A 24767-nucleotide genomic window follows, 5' to 3' on the forward strand; every position below is an offset into this window, starting at 1 on the left:
TTGGATGAAACTTGTAGGAGGAGTTAAGTGCACAAGTTTCAGATGGAGATGAAACATTGTCAAGTTCAACAATGGAGCATAACTAACATGAGCACCGCAATGCGGAGCAATATACGTCCGAAAGTATGACCTTTGACCCCAAATGTGACCTTGACGCGAACCATCCAGAGCATGCGCTCTGCACGTCGTCTCGATGTGGTGAACATATGTGCCAAGTTTCTTCGAAATCCTTCAAGGGGTTCAGGTATGACCTTTGATCCCCAAGTGTCATATTGACCTTGAAGCGAGCCATCCGAAACATGCACTCAGCACGTCGTCTTGATGTGGTGAACATTTGTGCCAAGTTTCTTCGGAATCCTTCAAGGGGTTCAGGTACGATCTTTGAACCCTAAGTGTTACCTTGATCTTGAAGCAGCCATCCGAAATATGCGCTCTGCACGTCGTCTTGATGCGGTCAACATTTGTGCCTCGTTTCTTTGAAATCCTTCGAGCAGTTCAAGAGTTACAGAGTTGACACAAAACAAAGTCATATGATCTTTGACCCCTAAGTGTGACCTTGACCTTGAAGAGAGCCATCCAGAACATGCCGTGTGCACGTCGTCTCGATGTGGTGAAATGTGTTAGACACCGGCGTCATAACACAATACGTCCGTTCATAAACTACATGAAAGCCCCTGCAATATGCATAGAAATCATAGGAGTCTTGTGCACAAGTGACAGTTTCATCACTATATGTCTACTGTGACTGGATACCTGGGGCATTACAAAACTTTACACTCTCAACTTTTCGAAGACTTGTCAGTAAAATGGATATTCTACCTAAGAATAAGTATATTGTCCGAATTCTTGTAAGATTTTTGGGACATTATGATGTGATCTTGTTCAATTGCACCCAACATCTTTGTGAAGTTTCAGCCAAATATTTGCATTAGTTCTGGGGATAATAATTTCCATGCAAAACTTTAACCTGCATTTTCCAAGTCCAAAAAGGGGTATACCTTTGCCAAAATACAATTCAGAGTTATGGGACATGCAACTTTCACCATGTTTTACGCCCCTCAAGAACTTGTATATAGTTTCAAATCAAATCTGCATTGATTTTGGCTGGAGCAATGTATGCAAAACTTCAACCTAGATTGTCCAATAATGGGTATAATTTTGTTTGAATTCATGCAAGAGATATGTGACTTGATGTTGTAACAATGTATCATTATGTGGAAGTAGAGTACAGAATTTGATCAAAATATGAGCCACGCCATGAGAAAACCAACATAGTGGCTTTGCGACCAGCATGGATCCAGACCAGCCTGCGCATCCATGCAGTCTGGTCAGGATCCATGCTGTTCACTAATGGTTTCTCTAATTGCAATAGGCTTTGAAAGCGAACAGCATGGATCCAGACCAGATTGCGTGGATGCGCAGGCTGACCTGGATCCATGTTGGTCACAAACCCACTATGCTGGTTTTCTCATGGCGTGGCTCAAATTATCTTTTATGATTAAAAACATGGTATTATACTCACTAAAATTTCTAAGTTAAAACAGGGCATTACTATTGAAAATACTGCAGGTAGAGTTAAGCATCTTGCTGCACTAATTTTCATTGTTACTATGAGCGGGGGGGGGGGGGGGGGGGGGAAGGGGGGTAGAGGTGAGGTAAGACATTGGGGAATTATGTGATATAACAATATCAAACATGAAGATCTTTTAAAGTTTACAAAGTGTCAACCACTCTATTAGTTTATAAGCCCTAAGCTCAAGCATTGCTAAGTTATAAGGGCTTTTTGCTCTATGTAAAACAAGTGACCCCGGGGGCCGGGCCTTTTTTCACCCCAGATGCATAGTTTGAACAATCTTGTAAGAGAACCACTAGGCAATGCTACATACCAAATATCAAAGGCCAAAACCTAGAACCTTCAGACAAGAAGTTTTTTAAAGTTTTTTCCAATGTAAGTCTATGTAAAACTTGGGACCCCCAGAGCAGGGCCTCTTTTTCTTCCCAGGGGCATAATTTGAACAATTTGGTAGAGGACCACTAGGCAATGCAACATACCAAATATCAAAAGCATAGGCCTTGCAGTTTCAGACAAGAAGATTTTCAAAGTTGTTTCCTATATAAGTCTATGTAAAACTTGGGACCCCCGGGCGGGGACTCTTTTCACCCCAAGGTAATAACTTGAACAATTTTGGTAGAGGACCACTATGCAATGCAACATACCAAATATCAAAAGCATAGGCCTTGCAGTTTTAGACAAGTTTTTTTTCTTTTCACCCCAGGGGCAAATCTATGAACAATCTTCATAGAGGACCATTAGATGATGTCACATGCCAAATATCGAGGCTTTGCGCCTTGCGGTTTTGGAAAAGAAGGATTTTTTTAACTTTTTCCTTTCGGTTGCCCTGGAAACCAGAGTTCTGTGTGGAATTCAATTCTTTGCACAATTTTGAAAGGACCTTCCTGTGAAGTTTGGTGTAAATCTGCCAAGTGGTTTTGAAGATTTTTCAGAAATTGTTGGTGGATTGACGACAGACATCGAGCGTTCACAAAAGCTCACCATGAGCCTTTGGCTCAGGTGAGCTAAAAACAGATTTTATTAAACTAAAACAAAATGTAAATAATTTTTTCCTAGACAGCTTGATCACGTAAGCTAAAAGTCGTCTTGATATTTCTTTACAAGATAAAAAAATATTATCTTCATAAATAAAAACTTATCTCATAAAATAAATCAAACACTTGATATTTCAATTTAAGTTTGTGAAATTATCATGATAAGGACCTATTTGGTACTACACGGCGATATCTTGCCTATCTACGTCAACACAAGTATATTATACCTCTAGTTGGCGGTGTAACTCAACTTATCACAAGTTTGTACAATTTCAAATTAAAATCAATTTAATATTGGAGCTTATACAAACATATTTATATTTATTGATTGTCCCATGGCCTCAAGTCCTACATACTCAAGTAGCTGATCTATAAAACTGACAAATGCTTTAGTTCAATCTGAATGAACTTTTCAATCTGTATGAACTCTTGAAATGAATTTTGTTGTGCACAGATTTAAAAATAAATCTAATAAAACCTGCAATAAACTTCATTTATTTGTCGGGTCATTCAGGACACAAAAACGTACATATTTGACAAGCTTTATGTAACATCACATCACTATAAAGAAATAGATGTACTGATTTTCCTTTGACATTTGTTGTTCATTACCAGGTCTACTGTATTCAGGAACTTAACAAAGTGATTAGATGGTGCAGCAATGCTACTAGGACTTCAAACTAAACATGCCATACTGAAATTCTACTATGAGCTAATCAAATGGAAAAAAATGTAGAAATTTTGCTGTATCAGATTCAAAAAAGTTTGTATTCAGAATCTTGGCTGTCATACCAATTTTCAAACCTTTCATGCTGACAGTATGCTGTCATGATTGTGATCAATTTAAATGTTATATGCTGCAGTTTTTAATTCACATAACCAAAGTTAAAGGCTCTTAATGTCTGTTTATAATTTGGCTGCTGCTTTTCTTGCTATGATCATGAAATATGTCTATTTCTTGTTAAATCCTATTTTCCATAATTGTTTTCTAATATATTTTCAAAAGGTTTGAATATTAATTAACATAGTAGAAAATATTATTGAATCCATTGTTTATATTATGACCTCCCTTTATGGCTCTTACTTAAAATATAAGTTCATATGCAAAATTCAAAGTAGTGCTTTCCTAATCATGTAATTATGCATAGCACCTAAGCGTTATGGAACTTGAGATGTTTTTTAAGTGAATTTCTTCTGTCATTTTCATTGTACTGTAATCAAATTCAAATGCATTAATTCAGTTGTAATGTAATTTACTGTCTGGACCACCTAATTCTTAACAGTTTTTTTTTGTGGTATGGAAACTATAAAACATCAAGAAACACAAAATCAAAGAAACTGAAAGAATAAAAAAAAAACAACTTTTTTTTATCTATTTATTTATTTCCCCATTTTTGGTGGGAGTTTTGGGTGGGGAGGGGGAGATGGAAGGGATTAGGGTAGAAAGGGGGGAGATGGAAGGGATTAGGGTGGGCAGGGGTTAAATCCAAAATAAAATTTAACATGCTGAATAACATTTCAATGAAGTTTCCTGGCTCCAGATCACATACATTCTGATATATTTGCAACTTGAAAAGGTCAAAGGCCATATCTCAAGCCTGGCCAGTGAAATCCAAAACAAATACCCAGGTATCCTAAAAAGTGTCATGCACTCCAAGTCAAATACATTTTGAGATACCAGAGACACAAACCTTTAGGCCCTTCATACGGGTTTTTTGACTTTCTGGACCATAATTCTGTTCTTACCAAGTGAAATCACAGTTATTCCAAAGTGCACAATTTCACATGCTGAATAACAATCTTAATGTTTGATGACACTAGGTCAAATACTTTTTGAGATTAGCAAAATACCATCCAGACAAACAAGACAATTGACACCTGTAAATCAAAGTGTTCCCCAGCTCCAAAAAAAATATTTGGATTGGGAGGGGGCAATTTTTATTTATGGCTATAAGAAACTGCCAAAAAAATTTCTCAAAATTTTATACAAAACTTATGTTACTGCTTTATACATTTTAAGATGTTCTGAAAAAATAGCAATTTTGTTCACAAACCAGGAAGTACATACACCTTTAAAAGTATTCATTACCAATATTACTTAGCCTGTGTAATCTCTTGCAAATATAATATAAGTATACAAGCTCTCTATAACAACCGAGCTATGACTTCTTTCCTTCTATGACCTCATTTTGGATTTCATGTCTTGATTTAAATATTTCTACATCTAGAATACTAAACGGAAAATTACTAATATAAATATGAGGGCTACAATGACCTTATATTACTCATTTTTTCTAACAAGCTCAATATTGCAGAGTCAACTTGAGTAACATCTCATTCAAATCTTCTAGATATGAATTCACATCCCAAGTTTGCTGTATATATTATTATATTTAGAGTAACACTGAAATGTGGCAATTATTGCTAAATCAAAAGCAGGTAACTCAGTCTAATCTCATCAATACTTTGACATTGGTCACATAGGCAAACACATTGAAAATCAACATTGGTGAATAAATGAAGTTAAGAAAAAGCACTTCTTACTAGATCAAGGTTATGTAACTCTTATATGAATTTGTCCTACCTATCCTATAATACAACTTGAACAAGGTTATATGGGAAAAACACATTCTGTCAAAAGAAATAATGTGAAAAAAATTTAATGGTAAATTGCAGGATCTTTAAATGTTTTGATCAACTGAAGCCTACCTGACCCGATTTGACTCACAATCAAACTTGACTGACATTTAATTGGTATAATAAATATTATTCAGATTGGCTACAGACTTGCTAGAGTGTAAGCATATTGCAATGTGGTGTTACTGGATAAATCAAGGGTATATAAATCTGGAACTACTATATTTCTATCTGGCCCAGTGATCAAACTTGACTATGATGTAATTGGTATAAACATTTTATCCAAGTATCAAAAGGATTGGCAAAGAAATGAAGTTGCTAGAGTGTAAACAGAGTAAAATCTGTCACATTCGGACCAATCAAGAATACATGTTGGACCTTCTACTCCAGTGTTACAGTAGCCAATAATCAATCTGGACTTGTGATTTAAGGTAATACATATTCTGTCCTAATATAATCAGGATTGTGAAGAAATAAAGACAGCAGATGGTAAAATATGTCTTTTTTATTCTTCTTCTTTTTCCCTACACTGTCAGACCAGAAGCCTCACTTGTGGTTTGCCACAGATCCTAAATGCCTCTATACAGTTTCTGGTAGATTGAGGTATCTATTAGCCAAGTCGCAGGTTGCTCTTGGTCATGCCTTTTGCATTTCTGGAGAATATATTCTGTAGTCCGATCTTCATCACATGGACGGGTTGGTAATGGTACCAGTCTGTATTACTTGTACATGTGAGCATTCAGCTTGTGCCCCTGAGTGAAGCCGGACCAGCACCACTTGTTCCGACCAATCAAGGAGATGAAAAGCATCTTCCTCTATCCTTGGTCTCATTCACGCCTTGATGATGGTGACTTTCTCCTTGTAGCTCACAGGTGTTGTTGGTTGTTCTGAGCTCCTAGCTTTGCTAGTTGCCAGTTACATAAATCAAGGGCCATTGCTTTTTAAACTTTCAACTTAACCAAAAATCTTACAGCCAAATAAATTGTGTCAAAGTCTGATTAAGACTGCTTAAAAAGTATAGATGCTAGAGTGTAAACAAACCAGGTGTGGAAGAAAAAGGACATAACAATCCTAAAAACTCAGGTGAGCAAACTAATTCTCACTTTTTTTTTAACAGTCCATCATTTTGCTTTTCAAACACAAAAGAAAGAAACAAAAAATGATATGCTTTCTTTCATTTTATTTGGTCATTTTCTTCATACATTGTCACATCTGATGATGCTTTAATATAACTTGCATTCTATAATAACTCTTTAACAAAAATGTTACTATGCTGTTTTTTCTATTTCCCACAAATGTCAGCTTTAGGCCTCTTTTTTATTATTCTGTCTGTGTCCATTACTTTCTGTTAAGTATTTACAAAACAGGCCTCAGTTGATACCACGCTGCCATTTATGTAGCAATCCCTGTTCACACTGTACTACAGTTTACACAGAGCTTCTCATCAGAAACACATATAAGAAGTTGCCCTAAAATAATCAGGTTACTTGAAAAGACACAATTTTCACTTTCCAGCTGTTAACCTACATAGGTTATACAATAGTTCCTGCTCTTTCTAAGTTGGACCACGTGATTTGATAACATCTGTTCCTTACTATTTTGCATAAAAGTCATAGATTTTGCTTGTTTCATCTTTGCACTGTAGAATCTGCTTCAGTGAAAATTTATGTACTTCAATCCTGCACTGGTACACAGCAACATAAACCTGGTTTTTCAACTGCTCAAGTCCATGTCTACTGGTTGCTGGCGTCCATTATTTGCACCGGTCTGTTTCTCTGCCGAGTTTGAGCTGTTTCCAGACTGCTGGGTACCAGCTGTTTTTTCTTTAGCAAATGCTGGGTTTGGGATATCTGTTCTCAGCTCAAAGATCTACAAATCAATAATTTGTTATATTATTTAAAGATGATTATATAAAAATTCAAACAACAAACATATTATTTAAAACCATTTTTTCATGCATTCAAGCTTTTTTATGCCCTGGATGTGCTGTTATGTAACAGCTTGATTTAAAGTTGTCCAAAAAGTCCTTAACTAAAATATTTTATCTTTAAATGTAGAAAATCCTCATCAAATGAAGATATATTAGATATGAAAATATGGACAATTAATTAACATGTTTGTGTGTATAAACAGTACTAAGTGTTAGGCTTAAAATGGTAAGCACCTAATACATGTATAACTAAGCAAAGCATAAACCTGCACTAATAAAAAAAAACAAGGAGCTGCATTCAATAAACGCTTGATGCCCCAAGTGGCATCCTTGTCGATACAAAGCAACCTAAGTCCAAAACGAGGTCAAGTTCAAGGTCAAGGTCAAACTGAGGTCAGGTGATGTCTGAAGATGAGGAATGGTCACAGGTTACATCTGCATTAGTATCAAGTCATTCTAGTAAGGGGTATTGATGCTAGACAAAACGGTCCCATTTGGTTAACCTCGTACGGACAGATGAACGGAAGTTCCTACATATGGATACTTATGTGGCTACTCTTTTGTTCTCTCTATTGTTCTTTTAGCCACGTAAGAGAAAAATAGCCACATAAAAGCCTTACGGAATGAATGACATCAAAGAAAAAGTGCAGTTACCTATTGTTCCTATAGCCACCTAAGTATGCAAATGTGAGCTCGAATGAACGGACGGACAGGACAATCACTTTATGCCTACCACATCAGTAAATGCCAGGGGCATAACAAGAGCTGTCAGTGGACAGTGCGCTTGACTATTCTCAGTGCTTGATAGTATAATATAAGCAATGAGTAAAACTTTAACATTACAATAAGCATATTCTAAGTCAAAAAGGGGCCATAATTCAGTCAAATTGCTTGATAGAGTTGCCTCCTCCTTTTTACAGACTGGGGTCATGATGGTAAACAAGTATGCAAAATATGAAAGCAATATCTCAATGGACTTTGAAAATATTTTGGGTGGTACGCAAATTTTAACATTTATTCTAAGTCGAAAAGGGGCCATAATTCAGTAAAAATGCTTGATAGAGTTGCCTCCTCCTTTTTACAGACCGGGGTCATGATGGTAAACAAGTATGCAAAATATGAAAGCAATATCTCAATGGACTTTGAAAATATTTGGGGTGGTACACAAACTTTAACATTTGTGTGACGCTCACACTAACGCTCACGCCGACGCCAGGGCGAGTAGGATAGCTTCCCTATTCTTTGAATAGTCATGCTAAAAACTAGAAGTTTTTGAACAAATAACTGTTATGCATAAAATTAACTGTAACACAGTTTGTTTATAAACATAGTGAAATCAGGTTCATTGCACGAGAATTTTTCTACATTTAAAGTTAATATCTTAAAATGTACTTCAATGGACATCTTTAATCCTATGTTTACACAAAAGTAAAAGTTCATATTTTCAAATATGAAACAAATTTGTGTCTAGTATATCTTTAAATACTTCAATGTTTGGCACATACCAGCAAAATTCCCATGACATGATTGGAGGAGTCCTGGTGCCCATCTTAATACCTTATCACAAGTGCCGAAAAACTTCGTTCAGATCAGGAATGAAAATCTTTGTATATTATCCAAAAGATATTAATGACTTAAAGTATCATTTGTTTTTACTGTAGAAGTGCCTACTTCAGTTTGAAGTGTTTTATCTTCAACAAGGTCAGGAGACACAATAATCTATCTCATTGTTCTAAAGGAGTGTCTGTTTTCATTATCGTGGTAACACTAATACATGCCCTTCTGTTTAAGTTAAATCAGCTTCATTAAAGTACAATAAAAACAATTTAATCCTACAGGGTTAGGAAAATTTTTCCAATTATCAAGCTTAATATTTTATTCTTTCAAAAAAATAGTGCAGTCTTTATGGAAAAATCCGCATTTGCATAAAACTTCTAACTTTTGCATCATCTAAAGGAATGATTTTAGAGTTGTTTATGCTAGTAAAGCCAGACATTGTGATTGAACATAATCTAGCTTAAATTTAACATAATAAATACAGACTCATCATGCCAGGATAACATTATTGAAAAAGTCAATTATGTCAGAAATGTTAACACACATTTAATGTCTTATGTTAATAAACTGATTAGAAAAGAGTTATCAATTGTACAGATTACCTGTATATAACTCTCTGACAATGTGATCATCTGTGGCAGAATGTCGGCTACATGTAGATCTTGCAACTCATACCATTTTCCTGAACCCTGATGTATAAAGTGTACATATAAATAAAATATTCTCTTTTACATTAGGTAGTATAACATGCTGGTAACAGAAAGTTATGGCTAGATACTGTATGCATAATACTGTAGAATAAATCTTATTAGCTCCAGTAAGTACAATATTACTTTTGTTTTCACTCATTTTTCTAAATGTACCCTGAAATTTTGAAAAATTGAGATTTAATCCTTCATAGTCCTAATATACTTGTAAGAACAGGATTCAGTTAAACATACTCATTTTAGACAGAGTGTAGATTTCAGAGAGGTTTTAAACCTTATGTCAACTATTCCCTGTGGCCAGTTAAGAACAGAAAGTGATATTACTCACTAACAGACAAGTATATTATCACTGATACGATTTAAGAAGAAAGGCATTTTTACAATGATGACAAAACTCAATGCTTGCCTCAGAATATATCAAGAGATAATGATCAAGTTTATAAAAACCACAGTGTTATTACATGGAAAGTATCAATATCATAAAACTTGCCTTATGCAGTATGTGAGCTCTATATGTACCCTTTCCCGGTCCTGGAGCTCCATCATGGATTATATTAGCCATCAGATCATAGGTTGTGAATTTGTGCAATGCTCGTATCTCAGGTGACAACAAATCTCCAAAATCTATGTTTCTGCAAAGTAACCCAAATTTCTTGTCAGTTATTTCCCTTGAAGTGAAGATCTGGTCCAAGTTCTTTTGTATATTTTTTATGCTTCTCTATCTTATTCTCATTTATGCATAATTTTTAAAGATTTTTTTTTTATTCTCTTAGACTTTATTCCAACTGATGACTTGACGTCTCAGAGACTTTATTCTCATTTTTTACTGTAAATCTAACAGACTTTTCTTATTTAGTAAATACATCTCCCAGGCTTTATTCCCACTGATGGCTAAGTCTCAGAGTCTTTTCTCAGTTATGACCATATATCTCACAGACTTCTATCTCATTTATGACTTTATATCTCAGACTTCATTCTCATCTATGATCATACATCTCACAGACGTTATTCTCATTTATGACTATACGTCTCACAGACTTCACATTTATGACCATATTACACACAGATTTCACTCTCTTTTATGACTATATATCTCAGTCTTTATTCACATTTATGACTATTCATCTCATCAGACTCAACTTACTTGATTGGAAAGTTAACTATGGTAGGATTCTTCTCCTGAACAAAGAAGTTCTTTGTAAATCTCTGAAAGAATCAAATGTATTTCCATAAATCACCATGTACTTATCAACATATAAATACCTAAGTCTAAGAGTATGTTTATCCACATGAGAAGTGTAATCAAACTGAACAAGCATGTGCATAATATACCTAAGTACCTAAGTTTTTCACCATTCTCTTAGGAAATTCATGTAGAGATCTACAGAAAGAATTGCTTTTACAAAGATACACATAAAATGAGAAACGCTGAAAGAGTAATGCCCCTTCCTTCGTGTTGAATACATACACTTCCAATTATTGCTGTAACTACCTTAATAGAAGCATCAAATGTGCAAATGATTTAACATATCTTTCCCTAGTAAAAAAATCTTGACCCATTTTGTTGAGACTACGAATAGCCTTGTCTAAAGCAAATTCATAAAATGCTGTAACATATACCAGTATAGGCATTGGACACTGAACACTTGTACATTTTACAAGATAGTTACATTCTGGTGATATTTAAATCACTAAAATCTTTGGCTTATAATCAGAAAGATCAACAAATTCAGTGGTCAAAACTGGTCCTGTAGGACCAGTGACTTACAACTGTTACTCGTCCTGCAACAGAGTTCCAATGTCCTGCAATTTATGCATGTCTATCATTTTTTTGTAAACGACACAGATACATATCTAGTGTATTAAATACTGCAAATAACCATGATGAAACCAACGCACAGTCTGTTTTATGATACAGAAACAAACAGGTACCTAGAATTATCGACTCGCTTTCTGTTTTATTTTGGTTGCATGATACATGAAGAATCGGTAATAAACAGCCAAAAAACTATGACATTATGGCAGCGTTGCATGATCATTTCAGCCAGGATGGTCTGCTTGTTACATTAATTGCATTACTGATTCCTTCCGCAAAAATGCACTTGTCCTGCAGGACACAAAACAGAAATTTACACTCGTGCTCAGCATGTTTTTACTCGTCAATATTGGCAGAGGAGAGGAATTTTTGCGCCCCTGAAGTAACAGTATCACCACTAGCCAACACCCTATCTCCTCCATAAGGAATCTATCAAGACAGGAAACTTACTTACCTTCACATAAACAATGATGTACGGTGGTAACCTGGTCAACTCAAATCTTTTTAATGTTGAATCTTTGTAAGTTTTATATTCCTTCTCAAAAGTACCATTAAACTTGGCTAGAATTGTGTGAAATGGCACCTACAAATAAAAGAAAATATCTAAAAGCAATGAATATTAAGCAGACAAATCATAAATTAGAATTATCATAAAGGCGATTAATACTCCAAGATGCCGCTTTGATAAATGGGAAGTAAAATGTTGTGATCATGATCTTTGACCTTAAAATGTGACCTTGATTTAGGAGCTAGTGACCTGGATTGTACACTCTGTACGTCTTGCAGATGAGGTTAACTACTAAAGCTAGTTTTATGAAAATCCGTCCCGTGGTTAAGATATATGGCAGACATAAATTCAAGCTATTCAATCTTTGAACTATTAAGTATATGACTTTGACCATGAACCTTATGACCAGAGTTGTTCATTTCACTTGTTGTATGGATGAGGTTAACGAAAAATGCCAGTTTTATGAAAATCCTTCCAACGTTTAGGAAGATATGAAGCAGACATGAATTAAACTATTTGATTTTTGACCTCTAAGTGTGATCTTGATGTAGTGATACAGGTCATATGCTCGACACATCATCTTGATGAGGTAATCAATTAATGCAAGTTTTATGAAAACCTGTCATGCAGTTAAGATGATACGGAGCAGTCATGAAGTTAAACTACTTTCCCTTTGACTTCCAAGTGTGACCTTGACCTCGGACCTAGTAATGCGGGTTGTGCACTCTGCACATTGACTTGATGAGGTAAATAATTACTGCCAGTTTTATGATCTTCCAAGCAGTTTACAAGAAAAAGCTATTAAACCTAATTTAAGCTATTTGACCTGTTGACCTCCATGTCACATTGACCTTGGACCTTGTGACCTGAGCTGTGACCTCTGTATGCTGTCTCAATGGGGTAAACTATTGATGCTAGTTGTATGAAAATCTTCCCTGCAGTTAAAAAGGAGCAGACACAATGGACGGTCATACAAACCAACGTACAAGCATGACTCCAATATAGCCCCCACATACTTTGTATCTAGGGGTATAATCATTATCCAAGACTTACTTTAACAAAATAAAGGTTTGTTTCTACATTGTACCAACATTTATTTCTATCCTGGATGCCATTATGACTGCATCCATCAGCATACACTCTTCTCTATTATTGCATGATAAGGCAAGAGCACAATTTAACTTTTTCTTTCTTTCTGTTGGTACATGTTTTAAATTGACAGTGATACCAGCAGCAGCTAGTCTAATATATGAATATTTAACAGCAACTTTCAAGTTGAAGCGGCAGAAATCTGCTTAGAACCACCAACCTTTTAATCTGACAGCCACTGTTTTTTCACATGAACATTCCACTGTCACAAAGTTTGAACCAGCAACATTATAAAGAATTTGAGAGGCTCTATATTTATTACCTCATATATTATCAGGGTTGCCACTTAGCTGAAAAAATGAAATTCCCTGACCTTTTCCTGACTTAACCATACTTTTCACTGACCAATACCACTCTATTTTTTCGGCCTCCTCCTCCCCTTCAGACGTCCAATCCACCCTTTTATACTTACTTTGTTTCAGATAGAACAAACTATCAACAAATACCAAAATATACGAATGTAAACATTATAAATATATGAATGTAAACATTATAATTAAGAAATAATAAATCTGTTCCTTTATTTTATCAGTTAATAAAATATGGGCAGGAGTTTGGATGCGTAATAATTAAATGCGATTTAATTATTCGCATCCAAACGACTGCTCATGTTTTATTAATTGATAAAATTATTGGAACATATTTATTATTTCGATTCTAACAACGCATATAATTCGCATTTTACAGTACTACATTTTCAGCGTAATATGTCATTCGGGTCATATGCTGTTACAATTTCCCCCCTATGGTTAGAGAGTGTTGCATAGCCAATGGAACGTATAGATATTTGTTTCTTTTTTATCAGAATTTTGAGAAGTATTCATAAATTAGTAATCTAACATCTCGCAAACTAATTATGAACATAATCATCAAGTTAGGCGAGTTAACCCTGTGTTACGAGTGACGAGCTTATCTTTTATATGACGTCACATCATTATGACGTCATACTTTTATGTCATACATTTATGACGTCACCGCTGAATCATAATTAAGCTAATTAAATTCGCTCGTAGAGATAGGAACGTGTTTTATGGACCTACATATAAGTCATTATGACTTTTTATTATATTTATGTTTTTGAAATGCTATTTTCAACCGTTTGGCCCTGAAATAATTCGTATGTAATGGAACTGAAGAAGAATCTCTTATGTTACAATCATAGGGGGGTGAAATGTAACAGCCAACCATATTTTATCGTAGATTCATGTATAGGCGATTTCGCTATATGTTTATATAGCAATTGCTGCGGATCGTGTTAGAATAATTGATAAAATTATTGGAACATATTTATTATTTCGATTCTAACAATGCAAATAATTCGCATTTTACAGTACTACATTTTCAGCGTAATACGTCATTCGGGTCATATGCTGTTACAATTTATCCCCTATGGTTAGAAAGAGTTGCATAGCCAATGGAACGTATAGATATTTGTTTCTTTTTATCAGAATTTTGAGAAGTATTTACAATTTAGTAATCTAACAGCTCGCAAACTAATTATGAAGAGAATCATCAAATTAGGCGAGTTGACCATGTGTTACAAGTTACGAGCTAAACTTAAGATGACGTCACATCATTATGACATCATACTTTATGTCATACATTTATGACGTCATCGCTGAATCTTAATTAAGTTAATTGAATTCGCTTGTAGAGATTGAAACGTGTTTTACGGTCCTACACATAAGTCAGTATGACATTTTATCATATTTATGTTTTTGAGATGCTGTTTTCAACCGTTTGGCCCTGAAATAATTTGTATGTAATGGAACTGAAGTAGAATCTCTTATGCCACAACCATAGGGGGTGAAATGTAACAGCCAACCATATTTTATCTTAGATTCATGTATAGGCGATTTCGCTATATGTTCATATACCAATTGCTGCAGATAGTGTTAGAATGATGATTAATGTCAATGACAATAACTGACCCGACTTGACTTGACTATAAACACACCCCTCACAAAATGTGTTTGGAAATACTTATAATTACTGCTTGAAGACTGCCATAGCCACTGAACATTTTAGACATTGACCCAGAATTTCATTTTTCCCTGACTTTTCTAAAATTTCATTTTTCACTGACCATTATCAAGATTTCCCTGACAATTCAATGACCTTGAAAAAAAATCATTTTTCCCTGACTTTTCAAGGTAAGTGGCAACCCTGATTATACAGAACCAAGTAAAAATTTAAACTTACTTGTGGGATGATATTTTCCTGCAGTTCATCAGGATACAGTGGTTGTGGTGGGAGGTCACATGTCAGATATAACCAGGGGATCTCATCCATCGTTTCTTGGTACTCCTCTGTTAGCAACAACTTCTGCTTCTCATGCTCAGCCTATCAAAAAACAATAAAAAGACATGTAACATAACTTCTGTTTCTTATGCTCAGTAAAAACAATCTAAATACAACTGCTTCTCATGCTGTATCAGAACACAATCAAAATACATGCAAAACAGGTCCTCCTTTTCATGCTCTGTTAATTGACAACCAAACACATGTAACACAACTTCTTCAACCTCATGCATTAATTAAGGAAAAATAAACAAGAGTTAATTTTTACTATGGCAATGATAACAACTTGCATGCAAAATGTCAACCAAATTTTCTATGTCAAACAAGGGCAGTAATTTTAATTAATTTCTAATAAGAGTTTGACTTGGATATGACAGTACATTTGATGAGAAGGATGGCTTACCGGTATGTTAAATTTCCACCAACAAACACAGCTGTTACTGAGATACAGCTTCACGGTGCAAGCAAAAACTTTACTCAAATTTTCTAAGTAAAAAAGGGCCATAATATTATCTGAATTTAACCAAGAGTAATCTAACTTAGTTTTTTCAGTAAGTCTGATGACTGGAAAGCATTATGTGAAGTGTCAGTCCAATATAAAATGTTACTGATATGCATCTCAATATTTAGTTGCATATAAAACTTAAAAAGAATTTTCTAGATCTAAACAGGGGCCATAATTTGAATTAAGTGCAATCAATAATAATCTAGCTTTGTTACTACAGTAGGTTTCATGACTGGGAAGCATTGTGTGAAGTTTCAAGCAAATACATATAGTGGTTACTGAGATACAGCTCAACAATTAACTTTAACCAAATTTTCTAAGTTCAAAAAGGGATATAATTTGATTAAGATTTTTTTTTTCAGTAGGTTTGATTACTAGGTAGCCTTTTATGAAGTTTCAATACAATGCAAGCAATGGATACTAAGATATAACTGCAGAACTTTAATGTAGATGTGACACAGAGGGTGCCACCTAAGTGATTTTGTTTTAATAGCTCTCAAAATTCTTCAAATAGTCTCTAAGAGATAAAATCCATTTCTGCATTATAAACTTACACCTAACATTAAAGGCTCATAATGATTTTGTTTATGAGGTAGCTGCCATATTTTTTGTTATGAACACAAAATGATTTAATTTTTTGTCTGAGGTTTGAATATTTGGTTCAATAAGTATGAAAGTATTATTCTTTGGTTTGGTTTAACCTTTACCCTGCTAAATTTCTAAAATGAACTGGTCTGTCATTCAATTTAGGCAGTACCATTTATTATTACATACTCGTTTCTATTCCCCGTTAAGTTACACTGGTACCGGAAGCGTCAATATTCTTCCATACAATGACGCCTGAATTTCATATCGGGTGCGTGACGTAATTCAGTATGTGCTGTGCACTATTTTTTCTATTTCGTTCAGTATAGTCAATCCTATTCAGGCTGTTGAACATATTTATGATAATTACATAATACTTATACGTGTATACGTGTAGATGCGTATGTAATAAAAAGGTTATTATCTTTGCATCGGGAAATATGCACTTGTTCTTCAGCGGAAGAATACTGCGCTCCTAAAGTCGCGCAATATTTCCGCTGAAGAACTCGTGCATATTTCCCGATACAAAGCTAATAACCTATAATTATTCAAAGGGGTGTTCACTGAAAATTTACTAACTGAATAGCGAACAGTGCAGACCATGATCAGCCTGCACATAAGTGCAGGCTGATCTTGGTCTACACTGGTCGCAAAGGCAGACACATATGCCGGCAGCAGGCTAAAGGTTAAGGTCACACCAACACAGTTATAAGCCATATGGTGACTTTCCAGCTTTGATGGTGGAGGAAGACCCCAGGTGCCCCTTAATGCTTTATTTCATCACAAGCGGGCACCTGGGTTGAACCAACGGCCTTCTGTAAGTCAGCTGGATGGTTCCTCACATGAAGAATTCAACACAGCCAGTGAGGCTGGAACCCACATCAGTGAGGGCAAGTGATTATTGAGTGCATTGTTTTTGATAACCTCCAATTATGACACTGCTCATGTAAGATCATGTCAAATATTGATAGTAGTGCTATTCTAACCATGCCATTATGTATGCTCTCTATTTGGACACTTGCTTAATCTGTTTTTAACATAAAACTAGAAGCTTTACGGGACTTTAAAGTATTAAGTCTAATGTAAAGAATACAAGACAATATGAATTTTAAACAAATTGGGAATGCACCTGAAGAGGACCTTGATATGTTTTTCTTTGCTTTAATTTCTCATTACATAGTGTGCGAGAAGTTGCTTGAAGGATTTTCAACTTTGAGCTTAGTGACCAGTAGGTACAGTCAAGTTAAACAGTATGATTAATTTCAAGAAATATACATGTGACTGTGCTTCTGACCAAGTTTGGTGAACATCAGTAGAACCATTTGTATGAAAAAAAAAGAAGCTTTTTTTTCTAAAAGCAATCAAGTGGGGTTTATGAACAAACTTGAAAAATTTCTAACAAGGATGCTAACAACTGATGATATTAATTTAGGGTATCATTCAGTCAAAATCTGGACCTCACATTGAATGTGTTATCAAATTTATCAAAGTGTGTTATCTTCTACAGGGTAATCCATAAGTATAGAGATGACTTTTATTTGAGAAGTACAGGTACATTCAGATATCCACGGTCAACAGGATATTTAAATAGGGCATTCATGTAGATTTAAATCAAATTTAACATTAGATTGGGTATAAATTATGGAAATTTTCAATATTATCGTGGAGGGAGACCCAAGCAAGGAAAAACTGAAGAAAATCACCAACAAGCATTTTTAAACCCCCAAATACTTAACTTTTCATGCTCAAAAAATGCATTTCCAAGAAAGGCCACTGGGAAGCCTTCAGACAGATATTCCAAAAGGCATAGGCTTAACATGATCAATGGAGGGTATATAACTTTTGGAAAGAACTTTAGAAAAATCAGGCTAAACACGTTTTTACAATGGATAAATAAATGTTATCTTGTAATTACAAAAGATAATACATATCATCTAATGAGAACAAGATAAACATTTAATTTGGTTAAACTTGCATTCAACACATATACTGTAAAGTTTCTGACATTTTAATATCAAGTTTTGGATTTTATATAAAGGATATGAAACATGTCTCCAGAAGAGAAGAGTTTGATACAGCAGACTGACAAAATCACTAAGAAAGACAACTCTATTCCACTGAAATACGCAACAATAATCCCTGCTGTTTTCCTCCTTTCTCTTGGAGGGGATATTCATACATATGTAGTCAATGAATGGACACAATATACGATTCGTACAGACAAATTTCCAAATATGTCTTCAGTTCACAATTTTTCAGCGTGTAGCGACACTAATCATTCTGATGAGAATTACAAACACTACAAGATAGTTCAACAGAAGTCTGCGATGTGGCTGGCCATGTATAACACGGCTCATCATGTACCAATGATATTTGCTAACATGATACTTCCAAGTATAACAGATGCACGTGGCAGAAGATTTCTATTTGTGATAACATCATTAGGAATGTTAACAAGATACTGTTTATTGCCTGTCATTATATATTTCAAATTATCATTTCTATTTGTTGTCGCAGCCTACGGTTTGGATGGCTTAACTGGCTCTAGTTATGCACTTTACAGCACAGTGTTTTCATATATTGCAGATATAACAACTGGTGACAATCGGCGAGTGCGAGGAATAGTAGTTATAGAAGTCGTTCTTGTTGTAAAATCTGTCTTATCAAGTATATTATCTGGATATTTCATAGATACGTGGAAAATTGAATATTTATACACTGGTGTCATTTCTGCTTTTATTGCATTTACTGGATTTTTCACATTTGCTTTCTTAGTGCCAGAGAGTTTAAATGAGAAATGCCAACAGAAATCAAAATCCCTGTTGGCAACACTGAAAAGATCAACAGAATTTTATTACAGTACAGAGTTCAAGGGAATGAGATCATGCTATATACTGTTGCTGCTGTGCTTTATGTTTGCAGAACTTAGTGACATGAATAGATCAACACTTGAAACTCTATACTTTCTAGGTCAGCCGTTCTGTTGGGGGCCTTCTCAAATTGGTGTATATTTAATGGTCAGGCACGCATCAAAAGGTGTTGTAGGACTTTTTATCTTAATTGTCTTTCAAAGATTTATGTCAAATCAGGCCATTTGCACAATGAGTACTCTATCAAATGCTGCCTCATATATTGTAGAAGCCTTTGCTATGACTAACTTGATGATATACATGGTACCAGTGGCGGGAATGTTGTCATTTCTCATGATTCCAATGATACGTGCACTGATGTCAACCATGACGGACAATACCACACAAGGTGCCCTATTTGCAAGTATGGCATTAATTGAAGTCATCTGTAGCATAATCTCGTCATATTTAGAAAATGGAATATACGCTGTCACTTTCTCGTTCATGAATGGATTTGTTTTCCTAGTGTTAGCATGTTTCAGTATGATAGATTTTACACTGCTGATCGCCTACTGCTGTGTTAAGCCTTATCATTTAATAAAACCAAAAATTCAAACATATAATTCTGTGCACAATACGAATGTCTGAATGAAGCTGTTTCCAAAAAAAAGGATATAATTTTGTCTTTACATGGCAGCACTGAGCAATAAACAAGATATCCGCCTAACAGGGCATAGCATGCCCATTTGCAAGCAGAGTGGAACAGAACAGTTAAGCAGGCATTAAAATAGCTGACTCAGCAACTCAATTTTTGAAAAGAATATATTGAGAAACTGAAAGTAGTAAAATAAATTAAATCTTTGTTTTATTTTATATTTTATTTTACTTTTTAACCCAAGACAGAGAGCAGAGAAAGAGAGAGAGAGAGGGAGAGAGTGAGAGAGAGTAGGGAGTGGAAAGAGGTGGGAAGGGGAAAGGATGTATTAAAAGGAAGGAAGAGAAAAGTTTGTAAAGTTTGAAAGCTGTACTAATTACACTTTCTGACTTAGTGCCTGGAATACATTTTCAGACCCCAGGGCAATGTGAACTTGACCTTTGACCTACTGACCCTCAAAACTCTAAGGATCCTCCTCAAGTAGTGCTATGTCATCACGAAAAGTTTGAAAGCTGTAGCCCTTATACATTCTGATTTACAATGTAGACTCAGAAACTGAAAATTTTGATGGTCGGACAAGAGCAAAATATTTCCCTTTTTTTTTCAAATAGGGCAGGCATATGAAAAGTATCATCAAATTTGGAAAAATGAAATCTGGCAGCACTAAGAAATGTATTACATACTAAATTTTCTTTAAAATATTTCTCCATCTTATAATCATCTTGCAAACTGTTACATGACACTGATGTAATAAATTTTTCATCGTGTTTTCTTGCTGAAGAATGTCTTTGTATGTTTTTTTCTAATCTTGTTGGAATAAAACTGCATAATGTGAATAAACTTACACCATTCTCAAATTCGTAATTACACAAAGTCTAGCCAATACTTAAATGATTTCATAACACGTTATTATACAGCTTCTACATACATATTGAAATCTTATATTAAGAGTAACTTTAATAGCATGTTTTGATCCCATTACTTTTTAATGTTGTATTTTCACATTAAGCACTGCCTGAAGACATATTCTACCTGAACAATGTCATCCATCTTTTTTATCATTGTTAGCACTTTCTCTACAATCCAAGCAAAATATGTACAAGATAATTTCACCTAAACCACCAAGACAAAGTTCTCAATACTCTATGAAGTGTGTGAAGTTTCAATCAATTCCTATTACTGGTTACTGAAATACCAGCTTACATACAAAAACTTTACCAAATTATGATGTAGATACAGATTTAGAAGTGATAAGTAAAGCAGTGAGCTGTAGGTTTATAATTTCTTTTTTTTTTTAATATGACAATCTAAGATTAAGCCCCATATGCTCCATTTGTCTTGTTTTTGAAAATCCAAGACAGCTGAAAAATTATGGCACCTATGAAGTAGGCATCCATCAATCTTTGAAAATAAAAACTAAAATTAAGATGCATTTTCTTGAATTTTCAACACTAACCTTATCGTCTTCACCTTAATTACTGCACACTGAGTAATTTTCACATTTCTTTCATTCAAGATCTGATTAACATCAGACTTATCCTTCGATCATCTGTTTTGACGCTCATGAGTTTTGACGCCCTTATTTATTTTGCTGTTAAATAGGTATAAGTGACCTTTTATGATGCCAAATTACACACGTTTGCAAAGCAGGCAATATTTTACCTTGCTCAAATAAAACATTAATGCATTCAACAGATTTACAGTAAGATTATATTATTTTTTCGTACTTTGGTGTATTTTTATGTCTTTTTAATAATGCAAAAATCTCCAATCCTTTAAAAACCTAATTCTTACAGAAGCAACTGGTCAGGAATTCAGATCTTGGTTTTCTCTTTCCCCCAGCTATTTTTCAAAGTCGCAAGACAGTTCTTTGACTGAAATTTGGAATAAAGTTTAGAATTTTCACTCTCCTGTAGGCTATACACCTTGTATCATTTGAAAACATTAAATTAATTTAATTGAATATGGTTTTGCTGCTCTTTGGCAAATCTTGTAAATAAAGAAGGTCATGTTTCTAATATGTTTTCACTGAAAGTACCAAAGTTTGAGCTGTTAGAAAGGGTTATATATTTTTGTGTTCTCACTGTTTTGATAATGAATGACTGCTATTAACAATATGTAAAGTGAATAAAAAAAGATCACATTTTACAAAGAAATAGTAAAAAGGTCACTTAAAAAGATTAATATTAATTTGTTTATTGTCCTTTTAAGTTTCAGGTCTCGACTGCATTCACATAGAATTATACCAGCCAAATATAATTTTGGCCATATAGGCTCCAGAAAAGTGAAGTTTTGGTTAAGAGAGCCAGCCAATCAAAAGGCGTCATTTCTCATGAGCCTTAAAAATATGGATGCCTCGATGGTCAGTCAGCAATAATACAAATATTGACGCCTTTTTGCCCACAAAATTCACAAAACAAGAATAAAATAAAGGGAGACGTGCCATAGTTTATAACAACACTATTTATTGGTTTAATTTATCTATATTACTAATGAAATACATGTTAGACTGCTTAAGGGCGTCAAAACTAATGACTCTAGGATATTTGTGTTATCAACAATTAGCACTTTGTTGTTATTTACTGTATTAAAATTAATGCTTCAAATTACTCACAAGTTTTGAATTCTCCTGTTGCTCTGATCTAAAGTAATTATCACAAATTTTACCCAATCTAATTCTACAACGTACATTATGTGTTGAAGACTTACCATTTCAAGAGGAGGAACTTTCCTAGAGTAGACCTTCATCTTGCCTCTGAATGTCTTATTTATGACAGAGCTGCTGAGTTTCTTTGTACCATTCAGGGCACCATGCAGAGCATTCAGAAACCATGACATGAACTCCAGGGCATCACCTTGAAAAACAAATTAAAATCAAGTTTAGTTTTAACAACAATTAATTTATAAATAAACAAATACATTTTTGTCAACTTTAAATAGCCACTCTTGTAGTCTCTGAATGGAGAAAAGTGTAAACATTGGACAAAGCAAGGTATATCCAAGGACGTGTCAGAGCATGTTTGTGAAGATTCATCAACAGTTAATGAGAAGTTGCTTACAATGTTTTTTTTTTCTAGTTTAGCTCTGGTGGTGCCTAAATTCAGTCAAATAGAACCAATAAAACAAACTTTAGAGGTCCATGTCAGGATGATACTGACCAAGTTTGGTGAATACCTATCTAGTCGTTCATGAAAAGTTGTTTAAAACAAATCTACTTTTAACTCTGGCAACACATAACAGACAGAAGTTAATGGCGAATTGTTAAAAAAAATAATATGAATTTATAACTTTTTGTAATACTTTACGAAATTGTATTTCTTGAAAGTTTAAACACTCAGTCTCTCAAAATCCACTGGTAACATTTTCGATCATAATTATTTTGGCACCCATTTTGAATTCAAAATGGAGACCTCATATTATGTTGGTAAGTGAAAGTTTGTCTAATTGCATAAGTTGATGATCTCACAGTTATGGTAATTAAATGTACCCAACAGTATAAATATCTCGAATAAATTGGTTTTGAACACAATCAATGATTCACCACGTCTGGCAAAAGACGTCTAGAGAATGATTTGGGCTGTTCGCCTGCACCAAAAAAATAAAAAAATCGAGGAGGTTGACAGTAGTGCTTTCAAAGATAAATGGCTGATTGATTTTCCTTGGCTCAAATATGATAGTAATAAGCAGTTGATGTACTGCACTCTATGTATAAAATGTCAGAAAAGTCCGGGTGTGGTACTTTGAAACAAGACAACGTTGGAAAACATGCAAAGGGCATTGAAGGTAATGACAAAATATGAATATGATCAAAATATATTTTAGTTGTTATTAATGGAAAACAATATTTTATTCACCAGACTTAATTCAATCATAGATTAATAAATGAATCTTATTAAATGTTTGTCAACATATGTCTATGTACATGTACTAATAACATATTATTTACATTATTTTTTCAGATCATAAAGATGCCGTGGACGTTTCAAAACAGTGGAAAGCCGTAGAGACTGCAGTCATAAAAGCAGCTAGTAAGAGTGAAGAGGCGGTGACAGCAGTCATGAAAAATGTTTACTTTACTACTAAGCAGCACCTTCCGAGTTTCATTGTTCCAGATCTTAACAATCTCTGTATCAAACAAGTAAGTTTTGGTTTCAAATATTTGTTTACAAATTTGATTTAAAAATCAATTCAATAAAAAATAAATTAGTGCTATATTATTTGAGGAAATAATGTTATAACAGTATCATTTATATTAATCTGGTTAAGAATATTTTATAGTTAACAATATTTATATCTATTATAATTTTTAATTTTTTCTTCTTTCAGGGTGTAACAAAGCTGACTGAACTGAAGGTAGATGGCCATACAACGTATCAACGCAACATCAGTATAGAAGATTTTCAAGATAGTATTATGACTGTGATAAAAGATGATATTTTAAGTAAAGTGACAAAATAAAAAAAAAACACAGTATCATGATAGACAAGAGTACAGACATTTCTGTGAAGCAAAATCTTGTAATATACATAAGTGTATTAACAATAGACACATGTGGTGCTGTTAAACCAGAAACATTCTTTCTAGGACTCAATGAACTGTATAGAGCAGATGCAGAGAGCATTTACACAAAGGTTGTTGAATTGTTACAAAATAAATCTATAAACATAAATGTAACATAAGTGGTGTAAGCACTGATTGTGTTTCTGTAATGACAGGACATAAGTCTGGGGTTGAAAAAAGGTTGAAGGACACAGTCCCTGGGGTCTTGGCAACTCATTGTATTGCGCATCAATTGGCACTGAGTTGTCGTACAGGAGCCGACACCATTCCATACTTGGTGAAGTACCAAGAGATACTTAATTCAGTCTATAAGTTCTTTAGGAACTCTCCTAGGAACACAGCAACTCTGTCAGCAATCCAAAGTGTCCTTGACGTGCAATCAAAAAAATGCAAAGAGATGT

At 34.4% G+C, this 24767-nt stretch overlaps 2 protein-coding genes across 2 annotated transcripts in view; one reads left to right on the forward strand and one right to left on the reverse strand.

Annotated features, from left to right (window-relative positions):
* Positions 1-6407: 6407 nt before the first annotated feature.
* Positions 6408-24767, reverse strand: part of LOC123564383 (U4/U6.U5 tri-snRNP-associated protein 2-like) — a 31853-nt gene continuing 13493 nt past the window's right edge. Inside the window, exons 7-13 of the mRNA XM_045357925.2 lie at positions 22516-22661; positions 15114-15254; positions 11709-11837; positions 10583-10644; positions 9929-10070; positions 9334-9420; positions 6408-7113 (exon numbers count right to left, since the gene is read on the reverse strand). Of these exons, the coding sequence (XP_045213860.2) occupies positions 6958-7113; positions 9334-9420; positions 9929-10070; positions 10583-10644; positions 11709-11837; positions 15114-15254; positions 22516-22661 (863 nt within the window). The 3' untranslated portion in view covers positions 6408-6957. The remainder of the gene's footprint in view (positions 7114-9333; positions 9421-9928; positions 10071-10582; positions 10645-11708; positions 11838-15113; positions 15255-22515; positions 22662-24767) is intronic.
* LOC123564384 (solute carrier family 46 member 3-like) lies at positions 15983-22137 on the forward strand. The gene has a single exon (XM_045357928.2). It carries the CDS (start codon positions 18351-18353, stop codon positions 19797-19799), a length of 1449 nt encoding a protein of 482 aa, XP_045213863.2. The 5' UTR covers positions 15983-18350; the 3' UTR covers positions 19800-22137.

Source organism: Mercenaria mercenaria, chromosome 2 (genome assembly GCF_021730395.1).
Source record: "Mercenaria mercenaria strain notata chromosome 2, MADL_Memer_1, whole genome shotgun sequence".
In the NCBI taxonomy this organism is placed as follows: domain Eukaryota; kingdom Metazoa; phylum Mollusca; class Bivalvia; order Venerida; family Veneridae; genus Mercenaria; species Mercenaria mercenaria.

Excerpts from the sequence above, each read along its gene's own strand:
- LOC123564384 (XM_045357928.2), top strand. The coding sequence starts at position 18,351 with ATGTCTCCAGAAGAGAAGAGTTTGATACAGCAGACTGACAAAATCACT.